Below are 24,903 nucleotides of genomic sequence, written 5' to 3' on the forward strand. Positions count from 1 at the left end.
CTTGTGAAATGTTTCTGAAGTTTTTCCTCTGTCTTTTGAGATTATCACTAGCTGTTTTCTTCTTTTTTTTTTTTCTGTTACATTAGATTGCATTGCTTTTTCAATGTTAAATAACCTTGAATTTCCACAACAAGTGATTTCAAAAAAAAACAACCTTTATTTTATTTATTTTTATTTATTTATTTATTTATTTTTGTGTGTGTGTGGTGCTGAGGATCGAATCCAGGGCCTTGCATGAGTGAGGCGATCGCTCTACTGCTGAGCTATAACCCCAGCCCTAATAAGTGATTTTTGATCATGATATATTTTCTGTATGTCTTGATTTGTTAATATTGTTGAGGATTCTTACATCTATGTTACTGAAAGATATTAGTCTATGACTTTCTTTTCTTATTATGTACTTATTTAGTTATATTAGGGTAATGCTAACTGCATGAGTTGGAAAGTGTTTATTCTTGTCTGAGACAGTTTCTATACAACTGATATTATCCCTTATATTGGATAGAATTCACCAAGAAAGGCACACATTTTACTTTATTTGATGACTTTTAATTACAAATTCAATATTTAAATTGATATTGATTGGGCCATTCACATTTTATTTCTTGAGTTTTATAATTTGCCTTTAAAACAATTCATTTCAATTAAATTGTCAAATTTACTGGAATAAAGTTGTTTATAATCTTCTACCATCCTTTAATGTCTTTGGCTCTTTAACAAAGTCCACTTTCATTCTTGACATTTAAACTATCTTTTTTCCTGATGAATCTAACTAGAAATGTGTCAGTTTTATTGGCCTTTTCAAAATTTTACCTTTTTTCCCACATGCTTCATTTCCTATTTTTCTATTTCATTGTTTTCTGGTTTTATATTTATTTCCTTCTTTTGTTTGCTTTGAAATATCTTAATTGAGACATAACATATATACAGTGAAATGATCCCTTTATATATTGTAGACTGGCTTTCAATAGATTGTCTGTGATGCAGATAAACATATTTCTTTGTATCTTTCCTTCTGGTGATTCATTGAAATTCTTGAATCTATAAAATGCTTTCAGCAAATTTGGAGTATTTCTAACCATTATGTTATGAACTATTTTTTTCTACTCCTAAAGGTATAAACTTAAAGACTTTTAATTACAAATTCAATTTTCCAAATACTGGACTATCCATATTTTATTTCTTGAGTCTTTGTAACTTACCTTTAAAATTTATTGGCATAAAGTTGTTCATAATAATCCTTTGTTTCTTCTTTCCTTGCAGGACTCCAAATAAACATACGTTGGAAAGCTTGATATTATCTCACAAGTCTTTGAGGCTGTGTTCAATTTTCTTCAATTTTTTTTTAATGGATCCTAAGAGTAGATCATTTTCATTGATGTATCTTTAAGTTCACTGATTCTTTCTCCTGCTATTTCCAGGTTTATATTGTGCTAATTTTTTTCTATCATATTTTTCAGTTTTAGAATTTTATTTATATATTTTATAATTTTAATTTTCTTAAAATTCATCATCTGTTTGCTCACAGAGACCATGTTTTTCTTTATTTCTTTAAGCATATTTATAACTGCTGGCTTGAAATCTTTGATAAGCCCAACATCTGGCTCCATTTACAGTAAGTTGCTATAGACTGACTTTCTTCTTGGATGTGGATTGCACCTTCCTATGTCATTAGATGTCTGGTAATTTTTGTCTAAAAACTAAACATTGTGGATAATATTGACTATAGTATTTACTTCATTCTTCTGAGTACAGGTTGAGTGTCTCCTATCTAAAATTATTGGGACTAGAAATATTTCTGAGTTCAGTGTTTAGTTCTTGAAATACTTGCATAGACATTGAGCATTCTTAATCTGAAAAATTTAAAATTTAAAACAGTCCAAAATTCAAAACTTTTTGAGTGTCATATTTTTCCTCAAAAATTTCAAATTTCATAGAGTTTCCAGATTAAGTATGTTCATCCTGTCTTTTTATATTCTAACCAGTAGTAAATAGTTCTGGACTCAAACTTCAAAACTGTCTTCCTAGCATTATGCAGTAACTATTGTCTGTGCTCAGATTTTTCATCTTCTCTTTGTTGCTTTCCTAGCCTAGGCCCTTTTTGTGTCCATAGGATTTAGCAATCAGCCAAATAATTGAATTTTTATACTGAGTTTTTGGATCTCAATTACCCTACGGTTTCCCTAAATTTCTAGCTCCTCTGCCAGTCCTAGAGTCTTTGCTTTGATTCTTCAAGCCAGTAAGGCTCCAACTGCTCAGATTTTAAAATACACTTAATTTTTTTTAAAGTAAACTCACAAATCTTATTTAGTATAACTTTTACTTTCAAGGATTTGTCTCTTTGCTGATTTTTCTTTTTCAGTGAGCCCCCTTCCACTATCCTACACATGCAACTAGCCAGGGATTATGGCAGAGTTACAGGCAGACTTTGGGTTTCATCTTTTCTGCAATTCTTTTACTTTTGGGAATTTCTATCTAAATTTTCAACTTCTCTGTCAGTGTTTCCTGACACTTTCAACTTAATAATAACTTTTTAATACTGCATTTTCTCCTGTCAAGTCCCCAAGGGATTGAGAAGTACCTTTAAGGAATGGGAGAAAGCCACAAAAAAAAAATTCTTAAGTGGTGCATTTGAGATCTTTTGAGGATGATCTTTTCTCTGGCTTCTGTCCTACTTATAATCTCTATAAGGAATTCAAATCATTTTTGTTAACATTTTTGTCAGGTTGTATAATATCTATGTAGTTTCACCCAACAATTCTATCTCATCATTTCTGTCTTTAAAATCTTGTCAATCTAGTTTCTGATATTGGATAAAAATGGAATGTCAAAAATCACTATAAAGGCTAATGTATAAATTGGAAAGGGAAATAGGCAAAGAACAATTAAAAGGACTTTATAGTCTTGAGTTGTAGGGTTAATGGCTTTACTAAATGAATTAGGAACTTTTTTTTTTTAATACGTTAAGCTCTGAAGCAATTTATATAGCATAGGTCTAAACTGTTAACAGAAAGTCTGTCAGAATCTGCCCACAAAAGTCAGGACCATGAACAAAAATATTGGGGGAAAATATCTTTAACTTTCAATTTAGTTTAAGATATTTTGACTTTTGGAAGTTTTATGTAGTCAATATGATATTTTTGTGAGGAAAATATTTATTTCTACAGAATTTTTAAATCTATTTTTAGCCTCTAGGATTATTAAATACCATTGATAGAGTTAAAAGAATGTTAAAACTACATTCTTAAACAAGTTTAGAGCTATTTTCATGGAGCGACTTTTTGACATTAAGCTTTCAAGTGCTATGAAACTTTAAGAAGTAGCCATGTGTAAAAACCACTCACAGCTAAGTGCTTGTTAATGTTCCATGTGGAGTTATTTAGAATTGGAACTAGAAAAGTCTTTTATTTTCTTGTTTTCAAGAAAATATTTCCTTTATAATGATTAGAATGATTTAACTTAATATTTTTCAAACTATTTTCTGAAGTCTAAGGGTTTCCTTGAGGTACTTCTTGGCCTCTTGAAAGAAGTGGGGGGCAGGGAGGGCAAACCTCTCTCCTTTATTTAGTCATTACAGGACTGCCTTTTGTATCTTGTGAAGAAAATGAATGAATAGTACTGTAAAATATTTTAAATCACCAATAATTGACTGTTGTGGGTGACCAACCTGAATATGCAGAAACAAATCTAACAATATTTTTATTTGTATTTTTTAGTTTTATGTAAAATGCTAAACCCCATAGCAAATCCTTTATAAAGTAATGGACAGTATAAATACATAAGTCAAGGTTGAGTAAAGGGGGAAAGTTAATCACATAAGATCTAAAATTATTCAAATAAGCTATCAACTATGGAAAAATGATGTTCTTGATTTTAAATAGAAAGAAAAACAAGAAATTTATGTTTCTACATAATGAAAAATTAAAGTAGTAATGAGAAAAAAGGATACTTCCTATCTTTAAAAGTCTGATTTTTAAAAAAATACCAATCTTCAATAGAAATATTAATAAAACATGAAAAACACTTTCCACACTCTCACAAGAAATAAAATTAACATTCCCAAAAAATGAAGGTAAAAATAAAACTAGAAAATCTGTTTTTTTTAAGTACTTTCCAATGATGTCATAATTATAATAAGGCCTTTTTAAAATTTTATTTATTTATTTATTTATTGGTTTGTTTGCTTGCTCATTTATTTATTTATTTATTTATTTTGCCATGCTAGGATTTGAACCCAGGGTGTACATACTAAGCAAGTGCTCTACCACTGAGATATCCTCCCAGCCCCACAAGGTTTTCTTTATTGCTGGTAATATGGTAAAATGATGTATAAAATATTTCGGAGGAAAAAAATGGTGGTAACAACCATAAAAGTTCATTTCTTTTGACCAAATAATTCCATTCCTATTATGATATACACATAAAATTAATACTTTTTATGGTGAGGAACAATTGATAAATCTAGTATCTGGTGAGAAGTCTAATGTTGATATATCATGATAAAGTCCTATGTCACCATTTAAATTGTGACAATGAATATGTAGTTAGACAACAGATAATTATAATTACCCAACTTTTAATCTTAAAAATAATTGCAACTATAAAATGTATATATGTGGAAAATACTCTGAAGACAAATTGAATCAAAATGTAGGAAATACTACTAACTTTAAAAATTTGCTCAAGAATTTCTACCTAAATTTTCAACTTCTCTGTCAGTGTTTTCTGACACTTTCAACAGATAATACTGCATTTTCTCCTGCCAAGTCCCGAAGGGATTGAGAAGTACCTTTAAGGAATGGGGAAAAGCCACAAACAAAATTCTTAAGTGGTGCATTTGAGATCTTTTGAGGGTGATCTTTTCTCTGGCTTTTCTGAGCCTACTTATTTCATTTCTTTTACAAATATACAAATCCTCTACGATATGGGGGTGCATTTTCAGCCCTCCCAGAATGCCAACCAAAAGAAATTCAACTGGGACTTGCTGGCTTAACTCATATTTCTCTGATCCTAAATTATAGTATTTGAGAATCTGTCTTCAAAAAAAATAATTACTGTCACATTAGGGTGGGTTTACAATTTCATACCATGTTAAATTGAAAGTGGTCTTAGAGATCAGATAGTGAAATCCACTTAGTCTGCACACCAAGTTATGTGTGCCTGGGATCACACAGGTAACTCCAGGGGTAGGGAGTATCCTGATGTCTTCCTGACTTGCAGTTCTAATTCTGACATTCTTGACTTTTTCTTGGGCACCCATGCTGATTACATTTCCCTTGATGAACTACATAAATTTAAATAATCTAGGCACTTGATACTTAATCAAATGGATTTACCTGGACATAATCAAGATTTCAGTGCTGACTATAAGAGCATAATGTCTACAATATGGCTTTATGTTTAAGCTTTAAATATTGGTGACTTTAAAATGTACTAGATAGTGTTAGAAGCTATTGAAGTCTCACCACTAGAATTAAAATTCAAACTAAACATTAGAGCTGCTGGCTTGATCAGAAAACTTCTGTTTTTTTTTTTTTTTTTTGTCATTTTTCTTATAATCAGCCTATTACAGATCAGCTACAAATAGATTGCCAAATCTCACACTAACAGCTGTGCAATCATTATTTGGAATAATTAATTATCAATCATCTGCTTCTTCTAGATGTAAAAACATACATAAGAACCTCAGCTTTACTTCTGAGGCTCAGGATGGTCTGGGGTTGTGGCTCAGTGGCAAAGTGCTGAGGCACAGGGTTCGATCCTCAGCACCACATAAAAATAAATAAACAAAATAAAGTTATTGCATCCATCTATAACTGAGGCTAAGGATTTGTGAGTTATAGTAACAAGGGTCTCCAATCTTTTAGCAGATGCTTGGTTAGGCAAGCAAGACTTATGTTAAGTAATGACACCTTTCTCTTAATGACGAAGTCTAAATCTTTCTCCTACTAAAACAAAACCTCATGCTTTATTAATTCAAAAGAATATAGAAACTCTTAATTTTTACAGATCCAGTTAGGAAGAGTTCTGAATCAGGCCTTTCTAAACTGAATTAATCTCCCCCGAACCTCCGTCTTGTGTTCTGTTTACACTTAAAGCTAAAGAAGTAGGAAACCATCCTTCTAAGTAAGACCAGAGGCCCAAGAGGGAATAGCAACCTCTAGAAGTAGTTCCCCCAACCCATATTGGCTCCAGAGAATTGGGGATTTCTCCTCTCCTAACCTGTGAGTCCTTGGAAGAGAAGGTTTAGTCTCACATATGACAGCCTCCTTCACACTTTCCCAGTGCTCAGTGCCTGTTAAGTGAAAGGATGAATAACTTAAAAATGGCTCATTACGGGCTGGGGATGTGGCTCAAGCGGTAGCGCGATTGCCTGGCATGCATGCGGCCTGGGTTCAATCCTCAGCACCACATGCAAAACAAAGATGTTGTGTCCGCCGAGAACTAATAAATAAATATTAAAATTTAACAACAACAACAAAAAAATAGCTCATTGCATGGGCCTGGGATTGTGGCTCAGTGGTAGAGCATTTGCCTAACGTGTGAAGCACTTGTTTTGAGTAAAGGTCCATTGACAACTAAAAAATTAAAAAAAAAAAAAAAATAGCTCATTGGCCCTCTGAGGCTTCATTACAATTCTGACAATTTTAGCATTTGTATTTCTGCTTCAAATTAATATTTCACTTCAATTCCTTTTTAAAAAATATCTTGAGTTGTAGATGAACACAATACCTTTTATTTATTTGTTTATTTATTTTTATGTGGTGCTAAAGATCAAACCCAGTGCCTCACACATATTAGGCAAGCAATCTACCACCAGCACCCTCACATCAACTCTATAAAACATGCTACTCTTGTCAGTCTTGCTTAGGAATCTAAAGTTATTATAAAGTAATTTTTTATTTTAAAATCATTGAATGAATTATGCTGAGATAATTGGCTATGTGAGGGAAACACTACTATTTTTCTTTTCTGATACCACACTCCAAAACATATTTCAGATGGAAAAAGCCAACTTTTTAAAAACTCTTAACTGAAAAGTATTAATTTAAGCTTTAAAAAATCATGGAAGAAATCTAAAGGTAAACGTTGAAAACTTTGATTATATATAACATGAAATTTCTGTCATGGATCATAGAACTCATAAATGTAAAAAGTGATTTAGATTAAAATGCAAATGATGATTAGTAAAATAAATTATTGATAACATGTAGTCTCCTGAATCATGTTACCTTCATCTAACATGACCCATACACACTGTGCTACCTTAATGTCATTCCACAGTCCATTGTCACCCACTGAAGCAGTGAATGGCCTCCAAACCCAGGTATTAGATGCCCTCTTACGTTAATGGCAGTGAACTCAAATAATTCCAGAGGCCCTGGTACTTAAAGCTAATAAAGCAATACCCAGGTCTGATAACTTTCAGCACCCACTTCCAATAGCAGTGTTGAACCAAGCTTGGTGGTGCACACTTGTAATCACAGCAGCCTGGGAGGCTGAGACAGGAGGGTGATAAATTCATAGCCAACCTCAGCAACTTAGCAAGGCCCTAAGCAACTCAGCAAGGCCCTGTCTCAAACTAAAATATAAAGAGTTGGGAATATGGCTTAGTGGTTGACCACCTCTGGGTTCAATCCCTGGTACCACAAAATAAAAATAAATAAAAAGAGAAGTATTGACTTGTGTTTTTTTTTTTTTTTTTTTGAATACATTGCTAAGCTGGGCTTAAAACAACCAATAAGAAAGATCTGGTTAGCAAAGTGAAAGTGACAGGAATCTTGGGGAAAGTGACCATGCCATCTGGATCTGTTAAGCAAAAGAATTGGTCACATAGGTTAATTGGCGTGTGTGTGTGTGTGTGTGTGTGTGTGTGTGTGTGTAGAGCTCAGAGAAAAAGTAAGTGTGATATCCTGTTCAGATACCAAAAAGGAAAATTCAGGAGGGAGGGGGATCCAAAAACAAAATATAGATCTGCACAATTTAGCGAAATTCCAGTGAGAAATTAAACAGGAGAGATATCTAATAAACTACAGGATCTGTATAGATTATTCTCTGATGAGCTCACATTTTATAAGTACATGTAAAGATGACAGAAGGAGGACTAGGCTTCCTAGTACAAAGACCAGAGTATCACAAATCTCCAGGAACTGAATCATAAGGACAAAAGTCCAGAATATACCCAGGCTCATAAAATGGGAAGAACTGCAATAAAGTGTTCTAATGCTATATTTTTTTTTGGGGGGGGGGATTGGCTTACTTTTTTTTTTTTAATTTTTTATTGTGGGTTGTTCAAAACATTACAAATTTCTTGACATATCATATTCCACACTTTGATTCAAGTGGGTTATGAACTCCCACCTTCACCCCATACACAGATTGCAGAATCACATCAGTTACACATCCATTGATTTACATATTGCCATACTAGTGTCTGTTGTGCTCCGCTGCCTTTCCCATCCTCCACCCTCCCCCCTCCCCACCTCTCCCCTCCCCTCCCCTCCTCTCTCTCTACCCCCTCCACAGTATAACCCTGAGGGTCTCCTTCCATTTCCATGCAATTTCCCTTCTCTCTCCCTTTCCCTCCCACCTCTCATCCCTCTTCTCCTGCTCTTCGTCCCTACTCTGATCTTAGTTACTCTCCTTATATCAAAGAAGACATTTGGCATTTGTTTTTTAGGGATTGGCTAGCTTCACTTAGCATAATCTGCTCTAATGCCATCCATTTCCCTGTAAATTCTATGATTTTGTCATTTTTTAATGCAGAGTAATACTCCATTGTGTATAAATGCCACATTTTTTTTATCCATTCGTCTATTGAAGGGCATCTAGGTTGGTTCCACAGTCTTGCTATTGTGAACTGTGCTGCTATGAACATCGATGTAGCAGTGTCCCTGTAGCATGCTCTTTTTAGGTCTTTAGGGAATAGACCAAGAAGGGGAATAGCTGGGTCAAATGGTGGCTCCATTCCCAGCTTTCCAAGAAATCTCCATACTGCTTTCCAAATTGGCTGCACTAATCTGCAGTCCCACCAGCAATGTACAAGTGTACCCTTTTCCCCACATCCTCGCCAGCACTTGTTGTTGTTTGACTTCCTAATGGCTGCCAATCTTACTGGAGTGAGATGGTATCTTAGGGTGGTTTTGATTTGCATTTCTCTGACAGCTAGAGATGTTGAGCATTTTTTCATGTACTTGTTGATTGACTGTATGTCCTCCTCTGAGAAGTGTCTGTTCAGGTCCTTGGCCCATTTGTTGATTGGGTTGTTTGTTCTCTTATTGTCTAATTTTTTGAGTTCTTTGTATACTCTGGATATTAGGGCTCTATCTGAAGTGTGAGGAGTAAAGATTTGTTCCCAGGGTGTAGGCTCCCTATTTACCTCTCTTATTGTTTCTTTTGCTGAGAAAAAACTTTTTAGTTTGAGTAAGTCCCATTTGTTGATTCTAGTTATTAACTTTTGTGCTATGGGTATCCTATTGAGGAATTTGGAGCCCGACCCCACAGTATGTAGATCGTAGCCAACTTTTTCTTCTATCAGATGGCGTGTCTCTGATTTGATATCAAGCTCCTTGATCCATTTTGAATTCACTTTTGTGCATGGCGAGAGAAAGGGATTCAGATTCATTTTGTTGCATATGGATTTCCAGTTTTCCCAGCACCATTTGTTGAAGATGCTATCCTTCCTCCATTGCATGCTTTTAGCCCCTTTATCAAATGTAAGATAGTTGTAGTTTTGTGGATTGGTTTCTGTGTCCTCTATTCTGTACCATTGGTCCACCCGCCTGTTTTGGTACCAGTACCATGCTGTTTTTGTTACTATTGCTCTGTAGTATAGTTTGAAGTCTGGTATCGCTATACCGCCTGATTCACACTTCCTGCTTAGCATTGCTTTTGCTATTGTGGGTCTTTTATTTTTCCATATGAATTTCATGATTGCTTTCTCTATTTCTACAAGAAATGCCTTTGGGATTTTGATTGGCATTGCATTAAACCTATAGAGAATTTTTGGTAATATCGCCATTTTGATGATGTTAGTTCTGCCTATCCATGAACAGGGTATATTTTTCCATCTTCTAAGATCTTCTTCTATTTCTCTCTTTAGGGTTCTGTAGTTTTCATTGTATAAGTCTTTCACCTCTTTTGTTAGGTTGATTCCCAAGTATTTTATTTTTTTTGAAGATATTTTGAATGGAGTGGTTGTCCTCACTTCCATTTCAGAGGATTTGTCGCTGATATACAGGAATGCCTTTGATTTATGTGTGTTGATTTTATATCCTGCCACTTTGCTGAATTCATTTATTAGCTCTAATAGTTTCTTTGTAGAGCCTTTTGGGTCTGCTAGGTATAGAATCATATCATCTGCAAATAGTGATAATTTAAGTTCTTCTTTTCCTATTTTTATGCCTTTAATTTCTTTCGTCTGTCTAATTGCTCTGGCCAGTGTTTCGAGAACTATGTTGAATAGAAGTGGAGAGAGAGGGCATCCCTGTCTTGTTCCAGATTTTAGAGGGAATGCCTTCAGTTTTTCTCCATTCAGAATGATGCTAGCCTGAGGCTTAGCATAGATTGCTTTTACAATATTGAGGTATGTTCCTGTTATCCCTAGTTTTTCTAGAGTTTTCAACATAAAGCGATGCTGTACTTTGTCGAATGCTTTTTCCTCATCTATCGAGATGATCATATGGTTCTTATTTTTAAGTCTATTGATGTGGTGAATAACATTTATTGATTTCCGTATATTGAACCAGCCTTGCATCCCAGGGATGAATCCTACTTGATCATGGTGCACAATTTTTTTGATATGTTTTTGTATCCGATTCGCCAGAATTTTATTGAGGATTTTTGCATCTAGGTTCATTAGAGATATTGGTCTGTAGTTTTCTTTCTTTGAAGTGTCTTTGTCTGGTTTAGGTATCAGGGTGATGTTGGCCTCATAGAATGAATTTGGAAGTTCTCCCTCTTTTTCTATTTCCTGAAGTAGCTTGAAAAGTATTGGTATTAGTTCTTCTTTAAAGGTTTTGTAAAATTCTGCTGTATACCCATCCGGTCCTGGGCTTTTCTTAGTTGGTAGTCTTTTTATGGTTTCTTCTATTTCCTCAATTGATATTGGTCTGTTTAGGTTTTCTATATCCTCCTGACTCAATCTGGGCAGATCATATGACTTAAGAAATTTATCTATGCCTTCACTATCTTCTAATTTAATGGAGTATAAGGATTCAAAATAGTTTTTGATTATCTTCTGTATTTCTGAAGTGTCTGTTGTTATATTGCCTTTTTCATCCCGTATGCTAGTAATTTGAGTTCTCTCTCTTCTTCTCTTCGCTAGCATGGCTAAGGGTCTGTCGATTTTGTTTATTTTTTCAAAGAACCAACTTTTAGTTTTGTCAATTTTTTCAATTGTTTCTTTTGTTTCGATTTCATTAATTTCAGCTCTGATTTTCATTATTTCTTGCCTTCTACTTCTTTTGCTGTTGTTTTGCTCTTCTTTTTCTAGGATTTTGAGATGAAGTATGAGATCATTTATTTGTTGGTTTTTTCTTTTTTTAAGGAATGAACTCCATGCAATGAATTTTCCTCTTAGAACTGCTTTCAATGTGTCCCATAGATTCCGATATGTTGTGTCTGTGTTTTCATTTATCTCTAAGAATTTTTTAATTTCCTCCTTGATGTCTTCTATAACCCATTGATCATTCAGTAACCTATTGTTCATTCTCCAAGTGATGTATGCTTTTTCCTTCCTTCTTTTATCATTGATTTTCAGTTTCATTCCATTATGATCAGATAAGATACATGGTATTATCTCTACTCCTTTATATTGTCTAAGAGTTGCCCTGTGACATAATATATGATCTATTTTTGAGAAGGATCCATGTGCTGCTGAGAAAAAAGTGTAACTGCTTGATGTTGGGTGGTATACTCTATATATGTCAATTAGGTCTTGGTTATTAATAGTGTTATTGAGTTCTATAGTTTCCTTATTCAACTTTTGTTTGGAAGATCTGTCCAGTGGCGAGAGAGGTGTGTTGAAGTCTCCCATGATTATGGTATGGTGGTCTATTAGACTCTTGAACTTGAGAAGAGTTTGTTTGACGAACATAGCTGCACCATTGTTTGGGGCATAAATATTTATGATTGTTATGTCTTGTTGGTGTATGGTTCCCTTAAGCAGTATGTAGTGTCCCTCTTTATCCCTTTTGATTAACTTTGGCTTGAAATCTATTTTATTTGATATGAGTATGGACACTCCTGCTTGTTTCCGAAGTCCATATGAGTGATATGATTTTTCCCAACCTTTCACCTTCAGCCTATGTATGTCTTTTCCTATCAAATGCGTCTCCTGTAGGCAGCATATTGTTGGGTCTTGTTTTGTGATCCATTCTACTAGCCTGTGTCTCTTAATTGGTGAGTTTAAGCCATTAACATTTAGGGTTATTATTGAGATATGGGTTGTTCTTCCAGCCATATTTGTTTATTTCTGTTACTAAACATGGTTTGTTTTCCTCTTTGATTATTTCCCCCCCCTTTACTGTCCTACCTCCCACTGTTGGTTTTCATTGTTATTTTCCATTTCCTCTTCCTGTAATGCTTTGGCGAGGATGTTTTGAAGAGATGGTTTTCTAGCTGCAAATTCTTTAAACTTTTGTTTATCGTGGAAGGTTTTAATTTCATCTTCCATCCTGAAGCTTAATTTCGCTGGATACACAATTCTTGGTTGGAACCCATTTTCTTTCAGTGTTTGAAATATGTTATTCCAGGATCTTCTAGCTTTCAGAGTCTGTGTTGAAAGATCAGCTGTTATCCTGATTGGCTTACCCCTAAATGTAATCTGCTTCCTTTCTCTTGTAGCTTTTAAAATTCTCTCCTTATTCTGTATGTTGGGCATCTTCTTTATAATGTGTCTAGGTGTGGATCTCTTATGATTTTGCACATTCGGCGTCCTGTAGGCTTCTAGGATTTGGGATTCTGTCTCATTCTTCAAGTCTGGGAAGTTTTCTCGTATTATTTCATTGAATAGACTGCTCATTCCTTTGGTTTGGAGCTCTGTACCTTCCTGTATCCCAATGACTCTTAAGTTTGGTCTCTTAATGTTATCCCATGTTTCTTGGATGTTCTGCTCATGGTTTCTTAACAGTCTTGCTGAGCTGTCTATGTTCTTTTCCAGTTGAAATACTTTGTCTTCATTGTCTGATGTTCTATCTTCTAAGTGTTCTACTCTGCTGATAGTATTCTCCATTGAGTTTTTAAGTTGGTTTATTGCTTCCTGCATTTCTAGGATTTCTGTTTGTTTGTTTTTTATAACCTCTATCTCCCTGTATAGTTGATCCTTTGCTTCCTGGATTTGTTTGCGTAATTCATTGTCGAAGTGATCTTTCATTGTCTGATTTTGCTGTTTAATGTCTTCCTTGATACTCCAGATCATCTGAAGCATGTATATCCTGAATTCTTTATCTGACATTCCATCTGCTGCAGCTGTTACCTCTTCTAAAGTTGCGTTGACCTGCATTGCTTGTGGTCCTTTCTTTCCTTGTCTTTTCATACTGCTTGCGTATCTTTCCTGCAGGCGCGGGCGGCGGCTCTGCTCTCTCCTTATTCCAATTGGGGTGTCGTGGCTACCACGCCGGCAGGTCACTGGGCCTGTTCTGGGCGCTGGCGGCGGCTCTGTTCTGCCCCTACTCCAATTGGGGTGACGTGTCTGTCGTACCGGCAGGCCACTGGGCCTGTCCCGCTGGTCGGTCGCAGATCTGCCCACCTTTCGGGCACGGGTGGAGGCTCTGCTCTGCCCCTACTCCAATTGGGGTGTCGTGACTACCCCGCCTGCAGGACGCTGGGCCTGTTCCTGGCACGGGCAGCGACTCTGCTCTGCCCCTACTCCAATTAGGGTGGTGTGTGTACCACACCGGCAGGCTCCTGGGCCTGATCCGCCGGTCTGTCGCAGGTCTGCCTACCTTGGAGGCGCGGGCGGCGGATCTGCCCTGCCCCTCCTACCACGCCTGCGGACCCCTGGGCCTGATCTGCAGGTTGGTCACAGGTCTGCTCACCCTGCGGGCACAGGTGGCGGTTCCGCTCCGCCCCCACTCCAATTGGGGTCACGTGGCCACCACACCGGCAGGGCCTGATCCGGGCGTGGGAGAAGGATCTGCTCTGCCCCTACTCCAGTTGGGGTGACGTGTGTACCACACTGGCAGGCCACTGGGCCTGACCCGCCAGACTGTCACAGGTCTGTTTACCTTGCAAGCGCGAACGGCGGCTCTGCCCTGCCCCTCCTACCATGCCCATGTACCACTGGGTCGCGGGTCTGCCCACCTTGCGGGTGCGGGTGGCGGCTCCGCTCCGCCCCCTCTCCAATTGGGGTCACGTGGTTACCACGCTGGCGAGCCACTAGGCCTGCTCCGGGCGCTGGCGGCTGCCCGGCTCCTCCCCTCTGGCTCGACGACAAATTGAGGAGACTCGGGTGTCTGTGCCTCACCCCCCCTACCAGGAGACCAACTCTTGACTTGTGTTTTAATGTGACCAATTCCCCTATTTAGTGCTTCCTAGAAGAGAGTCCAGGTAGAAATTCTGTCCGCACAAATATCATATTCCTTTGTATTGGCCCCCTGTAGTGGGAAACTGGTGAGTGTTTGGAGGTATAAGGCAGGGAGAGATATGAGGTTGTTGTGAGGTTGAGTGTGTGATGAAGGGAGGTAGCCTTATGCATGCATGCCCAAAAATGTCAGTTAACATGCCAGCTCTTTGGTTTAGTATTTGGCAAGAGTATGACCTTGATATTAAAAAAAAAAAAAAAAAAAAAAAAACAGTAGGCATGGTGGTACACACCTGTAATCCCAGCCACTGGAGAGGCTGAGGCAAGAGAATCATGAGTTCAAAGCCAGCCTCAGGAACCATGAGGCACTAAGCAACTCAGTGAGACCCTGTCTCTAAATAAAATACAAAATAGCTGGGGATGGGGCTCAGTGTTCAAGTACCCCTGAGTTTAATCACTGATACCAAAAAAAAAATTATAAACCAGTGAGAAAAAAAAATAGCCATAGTGTGTAAAAAATAGAAAAATGAACAAAAACTCAAAATAGGTTAATAAATATGAATGGTCAAGAAATATATGAAAATAGTTGGATTTCAATATTGGTAAAAAAAAAATACAAATAGGGAAGTATTTATATTAACCTATAAAATTGGCAAAATAATATCAACCGTTCATGGCTAGTATTTGTTTACAAAATAGTGATTTTTATAAACTGATATTTTATCCTGAAATCTTACTAAATGCACTTATTATAGTAGCTTTTTGTTAGATTGCCTGGTATTTTCTGCAGGCATAGTTAGACAATTTTACTTCCCTCCTTTTTTTTTTTTTTCTGACTCTTATCTTAAAGACACTGACTAGGACCTCCAATAAAGAGTGAATAGGGGTGGTAAGAGCATATACCCTTGCCTTATTTCTGATATTACATGGAAGGGGCTTAATGTCTTACCATTTAGGAGGAAGTTAGCTACTGATTTTTTTTCAATGCCTTTTAATGAGGTTGAAGAACTTACCTTCCATTTCTACTTTGCTGAGAATAGAATTAATGTTGCATTGTCAAAACCCTTTCTACATCTGATATGATCACAGTAATGTGTCACTTAATGATGGGAATACATTCTGATAAATGCATCATTAGGCAATTTCATCATTGTGCAAGCATCATGGAGTATACTTAAACTAAGAAAACGATTACATAACTAGACAATGTAATCTTATGGGACCACCATCATATTTGCAGTCCATCATTGATTAAAATAAAGTTGTGCAATACATGATTTATGTATAGTTTTTCTCCTTTATTTGGTTAGGTAATATGGCGGTTTTTCAAATATTGAACCATCCTTGAATTCCAAAGATGAAAACTTTTTGGTCCTGATATGTTATCCAATTATATGTTGCTGGGTTTGATTTACTAATATTTTAAGCAAATAGAAATTATAAGCACATTTTTATAAAAGTCCATGAAATTGTTTTTTTGTCTGTAATTTTCCTTTATTTCTAGTATCTTTGTCAGGTTTTGGTATTAGGGTTATTTTGGCCTCATAAAATGAAATGAGAGCCAGGCACAGTGGTGCATCCCTGGAATCCCAGCAGCTCTGGAAGCTGAGGCAGGAGGATTGGCAGTTTAAGGTCAGCCTCAGCAACTTAGCAAGGCTTTAAGCAACTTTAAGATTTTCCTAATTTAAAGTCTATGGTATCTGTAATGATAATGTCCTTTTTTTTTTTTTTATTCCTAATATATTTCTTTTCTTCCTCAGTTTTGTTATGGGTTTATCAAATTTGAGGACTTTTTCTTAAAAAAAACAAATAAATTTTAGCTTCATTGATTTTTCCCCCCATCTATAATTCTTTCATCGCTGGTTCATTGATTTCTGCTCTTTATTTCCTTTCTTCTTGCCATTTTATAATCACTAGACAGGCTAAAATTAAAAGGTCTGGCTATGCCAGGTATTGGAGATGATGTTTAGAAACTGTCATATTACTGGGAGAAATATAAAATGGCACAATCACATGAGACTAAACTTTAAACTTTTTAAAAATCTGTTTAGGTAAGAGAAATGAAAAGCATTTTCACAAATAAAACTCCAAGCAGTACATGAATTGAGAAGTTTGAAATCCAGTGGAAATTGATAGATCACATCACACTAAAAATCATAGATGAGTATTGATACTCAGTTTGTTTAAAATAAAGCAACATCATGTTTCTATCAATATAATTGTTATTGTTCTGTCCCAAGTCAGTGGGCTGTTGAGTGATCTTTTGAATTTTACATGTCTAGAAGTGGGTGACACAATGAATGGAAAGAAGTTCTCTGAGGATTCTGTGACAACTTGTTATAAGACCATGGAAAGTATTTGAAATGAGCTCTTCTGATTCTTCATTGTAATAGAGGGCTACAAAAGAGTTTCCTTTCCTTGGAACTGGATATATTCTATTCCACATTTGTTATGAGATAAAAAGGTGACTAGACTTGCAACTTGTAGAACACCATGGCAAATGCAATGCCCATTGTCCATAGCAATGTTCTACACACATTCTAGATGTGACGATTCATGTAAGTTCTCAGGGAGAAAAAAAGGAAAAGCCCTTTTGCTTATGTAAATAGTTTGGTACAGTAATAGTAGCTCCTAACTAGGAATTAAGTTTCTTGACCTGCCCTTATCATGAAGTGGCTTTGGAATTTAAACCCAAAGCAAATTTCTTAACTTCCCTGAATCTATTTGTTGTTGTTGTTGTTTTGTTTTGTTTTGTTTTTCATTCATAAAATGAAGTTAACAAAGTCAGGTCCAAGATTGAGGTGGAATGATATAAGCAGAAGATCATGTAAAGAATGCTATTCAAAGGTTGGGATTGTAGCTCAGGGGTGGAGCACGTGCCTTACACATGTGAGGCACTGGGTTCAATCCTTAGCACCACATAAAAATAAATAAAATAAAGGTATTTTGTCCATTTACAACTAAAATGAAAAATATTTTTTAAAAAAGAAAAAAAGAATGCTACTCAAGAAGTTCATTGGATTAGACAAAGGGGAATGAAGGGAAGGGGGGATGAGAATAGGAAAGACAGTAGAATGAATAGAACATAACTTTCCTTTGTTCATATGTGAATACACAACCAGTAAAACCCCATGTTTGTATACATATGTCAAAATACACTCTACTGTCATGTATACCTAAAAATAACAAATAAAAAAGTACTAAAAAAAATGCTCTTCAACTGCACAGAACTATACTAGATTATAATTTGCATCACCCAGGAGGCTGCCTGGGTAGATTTTCCTTGAAAGGGACAGATGGGTTAGGAGGGAGTGGAGAGCCTGTGTAGGTGCTTCTGTTCTTTAAGAAGAATGTCAGCTTTTGAGACCCCATCTGTTCTTTGCCAGATGAAAAGAAATTCTGAGCTAAGAAGTAAGAGGTCCAGGAGGTAGAACTCCAAAAGAAAAAATAGGAAGAAAGTCAACGGGAAGTGTGAACAACTAAGCACAGGAAAGGGGAAGGCAGATCCATAGTGAACAACAGTTAAGTTTACTTTCACATAACCTTGAACCTAACGCTAATAAACTAGAAACCAAAACTGAAATATAAGCAATGAAATAGCCCACATCTTTTGCTACGACCATTGTTGTCAATGTATTTCTATTTTGGTTTCTTGTGTGACAGGTATTTTTTAGATTGAGACTTCCTGGTTTTAAGTTTTTTTTTTTTTTTTTTCAGATGTAAGTGTAGTGCCTTCAGTTTTTTTCTTACCTGTGGTCATAATTGTTTTGTTTTTTTCCCAGCCAACTTTATTTTAAAAAGGATCTCAGCATTGTTTCTCTCACTTGCCTAGCATATTTCAGACTGCTGCTTTTTAAAAGATTAACTGGTATTTGCAAAATGTTTATAATAAAATGTTTCATTATAAAATATATAATTTAAGCTGGGGTCACTGTAATCCCAGTGATTTAGGAGGCTGAGTCAGGAGGATTGAAGTTTGAGGTTGGCCTGAACTCAGCGAGACCCTGTCTCAAAATAAAAATGGTTGGAGATGTAGCTCAGTGGTAGAGCAACTCTGGGTTCAATCTCCAGTACTTAGTATCCCCAAAACACACAAAAAATATGTATAGGTATATACATAACTTATAAGTTATTTTTATAATATAAAATTATTTTTTTCTTGGTACCAGAGATTGAACTTAGGGCACTGAGCCACATTCCAGCCCTATTTTGTATTTTATTTAGAGACAGGGTCTCCCTGAGTTGCTTAGTGCCTTGATTTTGCTGAAGCTGGCTCTGAATTTGCAGTCCTCCTGCCTCAGCCATCCAATCCACTGGGAATACAGGTGTGTGCCACCATGCCCAGCCTATAATATAAAATTCTAATTTTATTGAATTTTAAACATCAGTCCCATTTAAAATTGCAGTCCCTTGTTCTGATTAAAATTATTATTAAACCTTTAAATGTCATTGAATTATAAAATCAAATTTCAATTCATTCATATCACCATTACCCTATTGTTAACAAAGTTGTAATATTTTCATTAGAGTATACATAGTCTTAGTAGAATTTATAAACTCTCATTTGGGCATTTATATGTATTAATTTTTGAGGGGTGATAAATCCATCTCACCATATAAAAATCTGGATTAAAGAAGTATCATTTTTTTCAAGGAAAATCTCTTGCAGGAGGGCCCGGGGACAGGGGTGGAGGGGTGATATCAGGATTGAGCCCAGGGCCTCATCCCTATTAGGCAAAAATTTTATCACTGAGCTACATACCCAGCCCTACTGTGGGAAAATCTGAATGAAAAGATAGAGATAATTATTTTCTATATGTATAGGTTAGGTTTCTTTGTTTGTTTGTTACCAGGGATTGAACCGAGAGGCACTTAACTAGTGAGCCACATACCCAGCTCTTTTTTGTATTTTATTAGAGACAGTTTCTTGCTGAGTTGCTTAGGGCCTCACTATGTTGCTAAGGCTGGCTTTGAACTCAAGATCCTCCTGCCTCAGCCTCTGAGCTTCTGGGATTACAGGCATGTGCTACTGTGCACAGCTAAGTTAGTATTTTTCATTTTCTTTGTTCTATGCATCTGATTTTATATATTTGGCCTCATGTATATAAACAGTTCTCTTTCCTGTTAACATTGTTTTAAGCATTTTCTTGCATCAATAACCCTAATTTCCTTTTTAAGTCCATCATATGGATATGCTACTATTTTCATATCATAATGTTGAATGCTTAGATTGCTTCCAGCAAGAAGTTTAGAAATGTTTTACTAAGTTGATAAATGACTGGTAAAAGACTGTTGCTTTAATTACTAATAATATTACATATGAATGTTGTTCAGATGTTACACTATTTTTCTTTTTAATCTGTGTTCCAGTCTAATATCTATAGATTTTTAGTAGCTCTTACTAATTAATTCATATAATCTTGTATACTAAGAATAGTAACTATTTGGTAAAACTCATAAATACAATTTTGGTTTTAGCATTTTCTTTTTATATATTTTTATTTTTTATTTATTTTTATGTGGTGCTGAGGATCGAACCCAGTGCCTCACATGTGTGAGGCAAGCGCTCTGCCGCTGAGCCACAACCCCAGCCCTAACATTTTCTTTCTTTCTTTTTTTTTAATATTTATTTTTTAATTTTCGGCGGACACAACATCTTTGTTTGTATGTGGTGCTGAGGATCGAACCCGGGCCGCAAAACATGTCAGGCGAGCGCGCTACCGCTGAGCCACATCCCCAGCCCCTAACATTTTCTTTCTGATTATAAAAATTATTAAATTTTGAAAATAGCACATGGGAGTAAATAAAATGTATTCTATCAGTTTTCAACAACAACAAATATGATTAAGATTGAATAATACTACACATTCTTAACAGTACACTTGCTTAGTTCATGTAACAATACAAAATAATGGAAAAGGTTTAAATATTTTACATGTAAAATTGCTACATGGTATCCATTATTTGGACATTCCATAATTAACAAATGTCTTAAAGACTCCTATTTATAGTTTAACTTTTCATTGCTCTCAACTTTGTGATGTTCTTAAGATAAATTATAAGAGGTAGAATTGCTGGACCCAAGTGTACTCACACCTTTGACTTGATGGAAGTTACCATTCCAAAAGGCTATATAATTCAATTCCCATTATTATCATTGGATTATCTGAATCCCTGTAGCTTACTGAAAATGAACATTTCTATTTTTCTTGGTTAATGTAGCATAGCTTACATATAATACATGTACCCATTTTAAGCATACAGTTCAATAAGTTTGACCCTACATACATCTATGTAACCACCACCCCAATTCAAATTATAGAATGCTTCCATCATCTCTAGAAAGTTCCCTCTTGCACATCCCAAAACTTAGATAACCACGAATGTTTCCTGTCAGTATGGACTCTATTCTATCATTTTATGGAGTTTTAAATAAATGGAAGCATTCAGGATGGGTTCATAAGGTCTAGATTTTTGCTCAGCATGTCTTTAAGATCCACCCCTGTTTGCCAAGTGTAGTAGCACAGGCCTGTAACCCCAATGATTGGGAAGGCTGAGGCAGGAAGATTGTAAGTTCAAGGGCAGTCTCAGCAAATGAATAAGACTCTGTCTCAAAATAAATAAATAAATAAAAAGGACTGGGGATGTGGCTCAGTGGCAAAGCACCTCAGGTTCAATCCCAGTACAGCACCAAAAAAAAAAAAAAATAAAAAGGGAAAGAAAAGAAAAAAAAATCCATTCCTGTTGTTGCCTGAATTAGCATGTACTTTTTTTATTGTTGAGTAGAGTGTCGTGTTATAAATATAACCAAACTTGCCTATCACCAGGAGAATGCATAGACATTTGGGTTGATTCCAATCTGGGACTATTATGAAGAAAGATGCTACGCTCGTATAAATAGTTCTTTAGCCATGACTCTCTAAAAGCAGAGACCATATTTTCATGCCTGGGATTTTGGTGGACTCTAGGTCTATCATCCACTGTTTCACATCAAGCAAATTTCCCAAAGGAAAGCCCAGATCTTGTTTTGGTACCAAATTAGCAGGATGAGGCAATGGTGCAGGATATAATTTTGAGAGCATCTTGGAAAGCTATCTGGGAAGCACCTGATCACCCTCCTCTTGTATCAGTTGCAAAGCATAAGGCTCTTATTGCTCACTGCCCTTCTTCTCTCCATGTCTTCTGGCTCCTGACTAGTCTAAGAATCCTGCCAAGTCAGTCCCTGTCCCCACCCATGACAGGAGGGTCAGAGGAGAAAATAACGACAGGCATCACACTGTTTAATGCCAAATCCCCTAAATAGCTCCAGAAGGTGGTAGCAGGGTCAGGCAACCCCACAGGCCACTTGAGCATCTGCCTCTGGTCTCTAGGGTATTCTGAGCCCTTTTCTTGGCTACAAGAGAAATGCAACCTTAGGCTTAGGAGAATTCTGTGCAACTATCTCCAGGCCTACCTTCTGGAAGTAGAATGCAAGCTCCTTAAGAGCAGGAATCATGCCTTATACAAAATTTTATATGTGCAAGGTACATAGTAAATGCTCTAATATTGTTTATGGTTTCCAATAAAGTATTCCCTAAGTCTGAGATGTGGGCATGGACTCTTGACTTACAAGTCAATATTTGATGGTTAAAACAGATAATTAAACAGTCAAATACTTTCAATAAAATATTTGTGACTATCACCTCAAGTTAAATATATTTTCCTAGAATTGAAACTAATGGTAGAAGGACAAATGTATCTTATGTTTAGCTATGCTGAACAGATACTATCTGGTACTACTGTCTTCTGAAGTAGAAACCAGAAGACAGCCAGTATACATAATTCCTTCTTTTCTTTCCAGCTCTCCTTCTTTGGTAGGTACTGCAAACTTTGTTTTAGTTTTACTTCAAGCTCTACAATTCTGAGATTCTAAGATGATTTTTCAGAAAACTGAGCTTGGAAAACAATATAAACTAGAAAGTTATTTTTTATAAAAGCAATATGATAGCAAATGCTAGACAGCTTTCCAGAAAATACCTCTGGTAACAAAGGAAGATAATTCACAAATGCAAAGGCCTAAATTCTGCAGACCGAGAGGGACTTGATTGATTAGGCATGATGTTCAAGCACCATGCCAGTGACATTAGCTCTCTTCCATTGCTTATCGAAGTGTGAGGTCTTATTGGTTGTGTTTCTCTTCCTTCAGTTCACGGACATTGGGACCTTCGAGACAGTGTGGCAAGTCAAGTTCTACAATTACCACAAGCGAGACCACTGCCAATGGGGAAGCCCCTTCTCTGTCATTGAGTATGAGTGCAAGCCCAACGAGACGCGCAGTCTCATGTGGGTGAACAAGGAGTCCTTCCTCTGAAGACAGCTCTTTTCCGATGTTGCTGGACCGTCTCTCCAGAAATCTACTTTTAGATAAACCAGCACAAGCCTTAAGCAAGGCACATGCACCCTGGCTGTTTCCCATCTGGTACTGATGACCTACTATCCCCGGTTACTTGAAAGTGTAATTCCCCTCTGATACAGCACCCCCAAACATAAAAGATGATGTACCACGCCCCAATATACTCCTTCCTGTATTGTGTGCTGGTGTTCCTGCATCCAGTTGTGCTCGGTCATGCAGTGGGGGTCAGTGGAAGTGGTAGGCATGTCCTATACTCAAGGGTTCCACTGAATGATAGTGGTATTTTGTTTCCAAAATAAGTAATTGCCTCTTTTTTTCATTGTTAATGTTTTTTTAAATGTGCTTGGGTCCTCCCGTGTGTACTGTGGTAACGTGAAACACGTTGTTTGCCAGCTTTCAAAGCAGCCTTTGTGAAAATGTAATACAAAAAACACTAACTGGGACTCAGATGTTGTGTTTCCTAGAAACAGCTTTTTCAGGGGATAATGAATGACAAAACAGAAGGACAAATATGTAAGACATCTTTCTAATGTTATTCCTTCAGGTAATTTAAGATAGTGTGTTATGATCTAATGGAAACTGGGGAAAAGCATTGCTTTGGACCACTGGGAAACTCAGTGACTGGAGTTGTAGGGTCACCCCTCTGGCAAGCAACCATAGTGTTCAAATGTGCACATTGATGGCATCCTACATTTCCCCACTTGAACTTTGTAAAACTGTGTATGGAACTGTAATGAACTTTTGATATTTCTTAATAAAGGTATCAAAAATCATGTGCTGATTTTCATTCTTAATTTGGATAACAGCTATATAACAGGAGGGCTTGTCCTTCAGGGCCTGTTCTTAGGTCTGTATGCTACAGGGCAAGGGGGATGTACCTGGAGGAGAATTAGCACACCTGTACAATGGGAGTGCTCCAGCTCTAACAGGGAAGCACAGGCCCACGAACTTGGTAGACAATCAAAAAATGCTTGACCCTTTCCTCTCTCCATTCCTCCTCCTATGGACCACTTCTCCATTAGTCAGCCATGCAGTTCATAGCCACAGGGTATGGTGCTGGAGCAGTATGCAAAAACTAGGGTACCTAGCACAAAGCCTGCACTTCAGACAGTTCCAGAAGAGGAAAAGAAACTTCCTGTTGAAAAGTAACATCCTGCTTTCCAACAATATTGTGCTATTCCCTTGGGCAGCACAAATTTTATGGTGTTGCATAAGGTGGTAGGAGATGTTTTTGATACCTGTAAAACTTCTGTGTAAGAATGTGCAAGACAAGTGGGAGTGTTTTGAAGAGTTGGATTATTATAATACTGAATTTGGGAGGCTGGCAATCAAATTCTTTTCCCCCTTTAAGAAGCTTGCTTGCAATGAGTCTGTACTGCCACCAGGGAACAGTCATGCCCTGGCATTGGTGTTAAAAGAGAGCAGTGTTAAAAGAATTTCTTGATTAGCTTGTTTTTGAAAAATAACCATCTATCACAACTGCCAAAGATAAGCACTAACCCATTCCTTATGGCCATATTTTTAAAACCAACATTCATTTTTTTTTTTTTTGAGCAGACTTTGAGAGATTTAATAGAGTACATAAAGTTTTACAGAGGCTGCAGTTTTCTTCCGGAATGTTCAATAGAAATACAGGGCAGTTAGAAAGTAGAAAAATGAGAGAACTGTGTCTATTACAGTATTTAAGCATTTGATTTGTAAACACTTTCATTTGTGAAATAAGGTTTTAAACCAGTGACTCATCTCTCAAGAGCTTTAGTATTTGTTTTCAGAGGTAAAAATAATATCATGACATTTGCAATATTCCATGCTTTAAAATACTAAAGGCTGCATTTCAGGTTTGAAATGAGTCAAGGCAGGGCTAGGGAAACTGTGGAATATAGAATAAATATAAATATATAAATAGAGAATTTTACAAAGCTCAAGCATATCTTTTTTTTTTTTTTTTTTTTTTTTGGTACTAGGAATTGAACCCAGGGGCTCTTAA

At 36.5% G+C, this 24,903-nt stretch overlaps 1 protein-coding gene across 2 annotated transcripts in view; it reads left to right on the top strand.

Moving 5' to 3' along the window:
• Positions 1-23,689, top strand: part of Cnrip1 (cannabinoid receptor interacting protein 1) — a 33,256-nt gene extending 9,567 nt beyond the window's left edge. Inside the window, exons 4-5 of one of the 2 annotated variants that reach the window (XM_046422550.2) lie at positions 1,557-1,615; positions 22,710-23,689. In XM_046422550.2, the coding sequence (XP_046278506.1) occupies positions 1,557-1,615; positions 22,710-22,854 (204 nt within the window). In that variant the 3' untranslated portion in view covers positions 22,855-23,689. The remainder of the gene's footprint in view (positions 1-1,556; positions 1,616-22,709) is intronic. The other variant, XM_046422552.2, reaches the window with a different exon arrangement.
• Positions 23,690-24,903: the final 1,214 nt, after the last annotated feature.

Source organism: Marmota monax, unplaced genomic scaffold (assembly GCF_021218885.2).
Source record: "Marmota monax isolate L192 unplaced genomic scaffold, Marmota_monax_Labrador192_F-V1.1 WCK01_AAM20220418_F8-fsc00015, whole genome shotgun sequence".
NCBI classification, from domain to species: Eukaryota; Metazoa; Chordata; class Mammalia; order Rodentia; family Sciuridae; genus Marmota; species Marmota monax.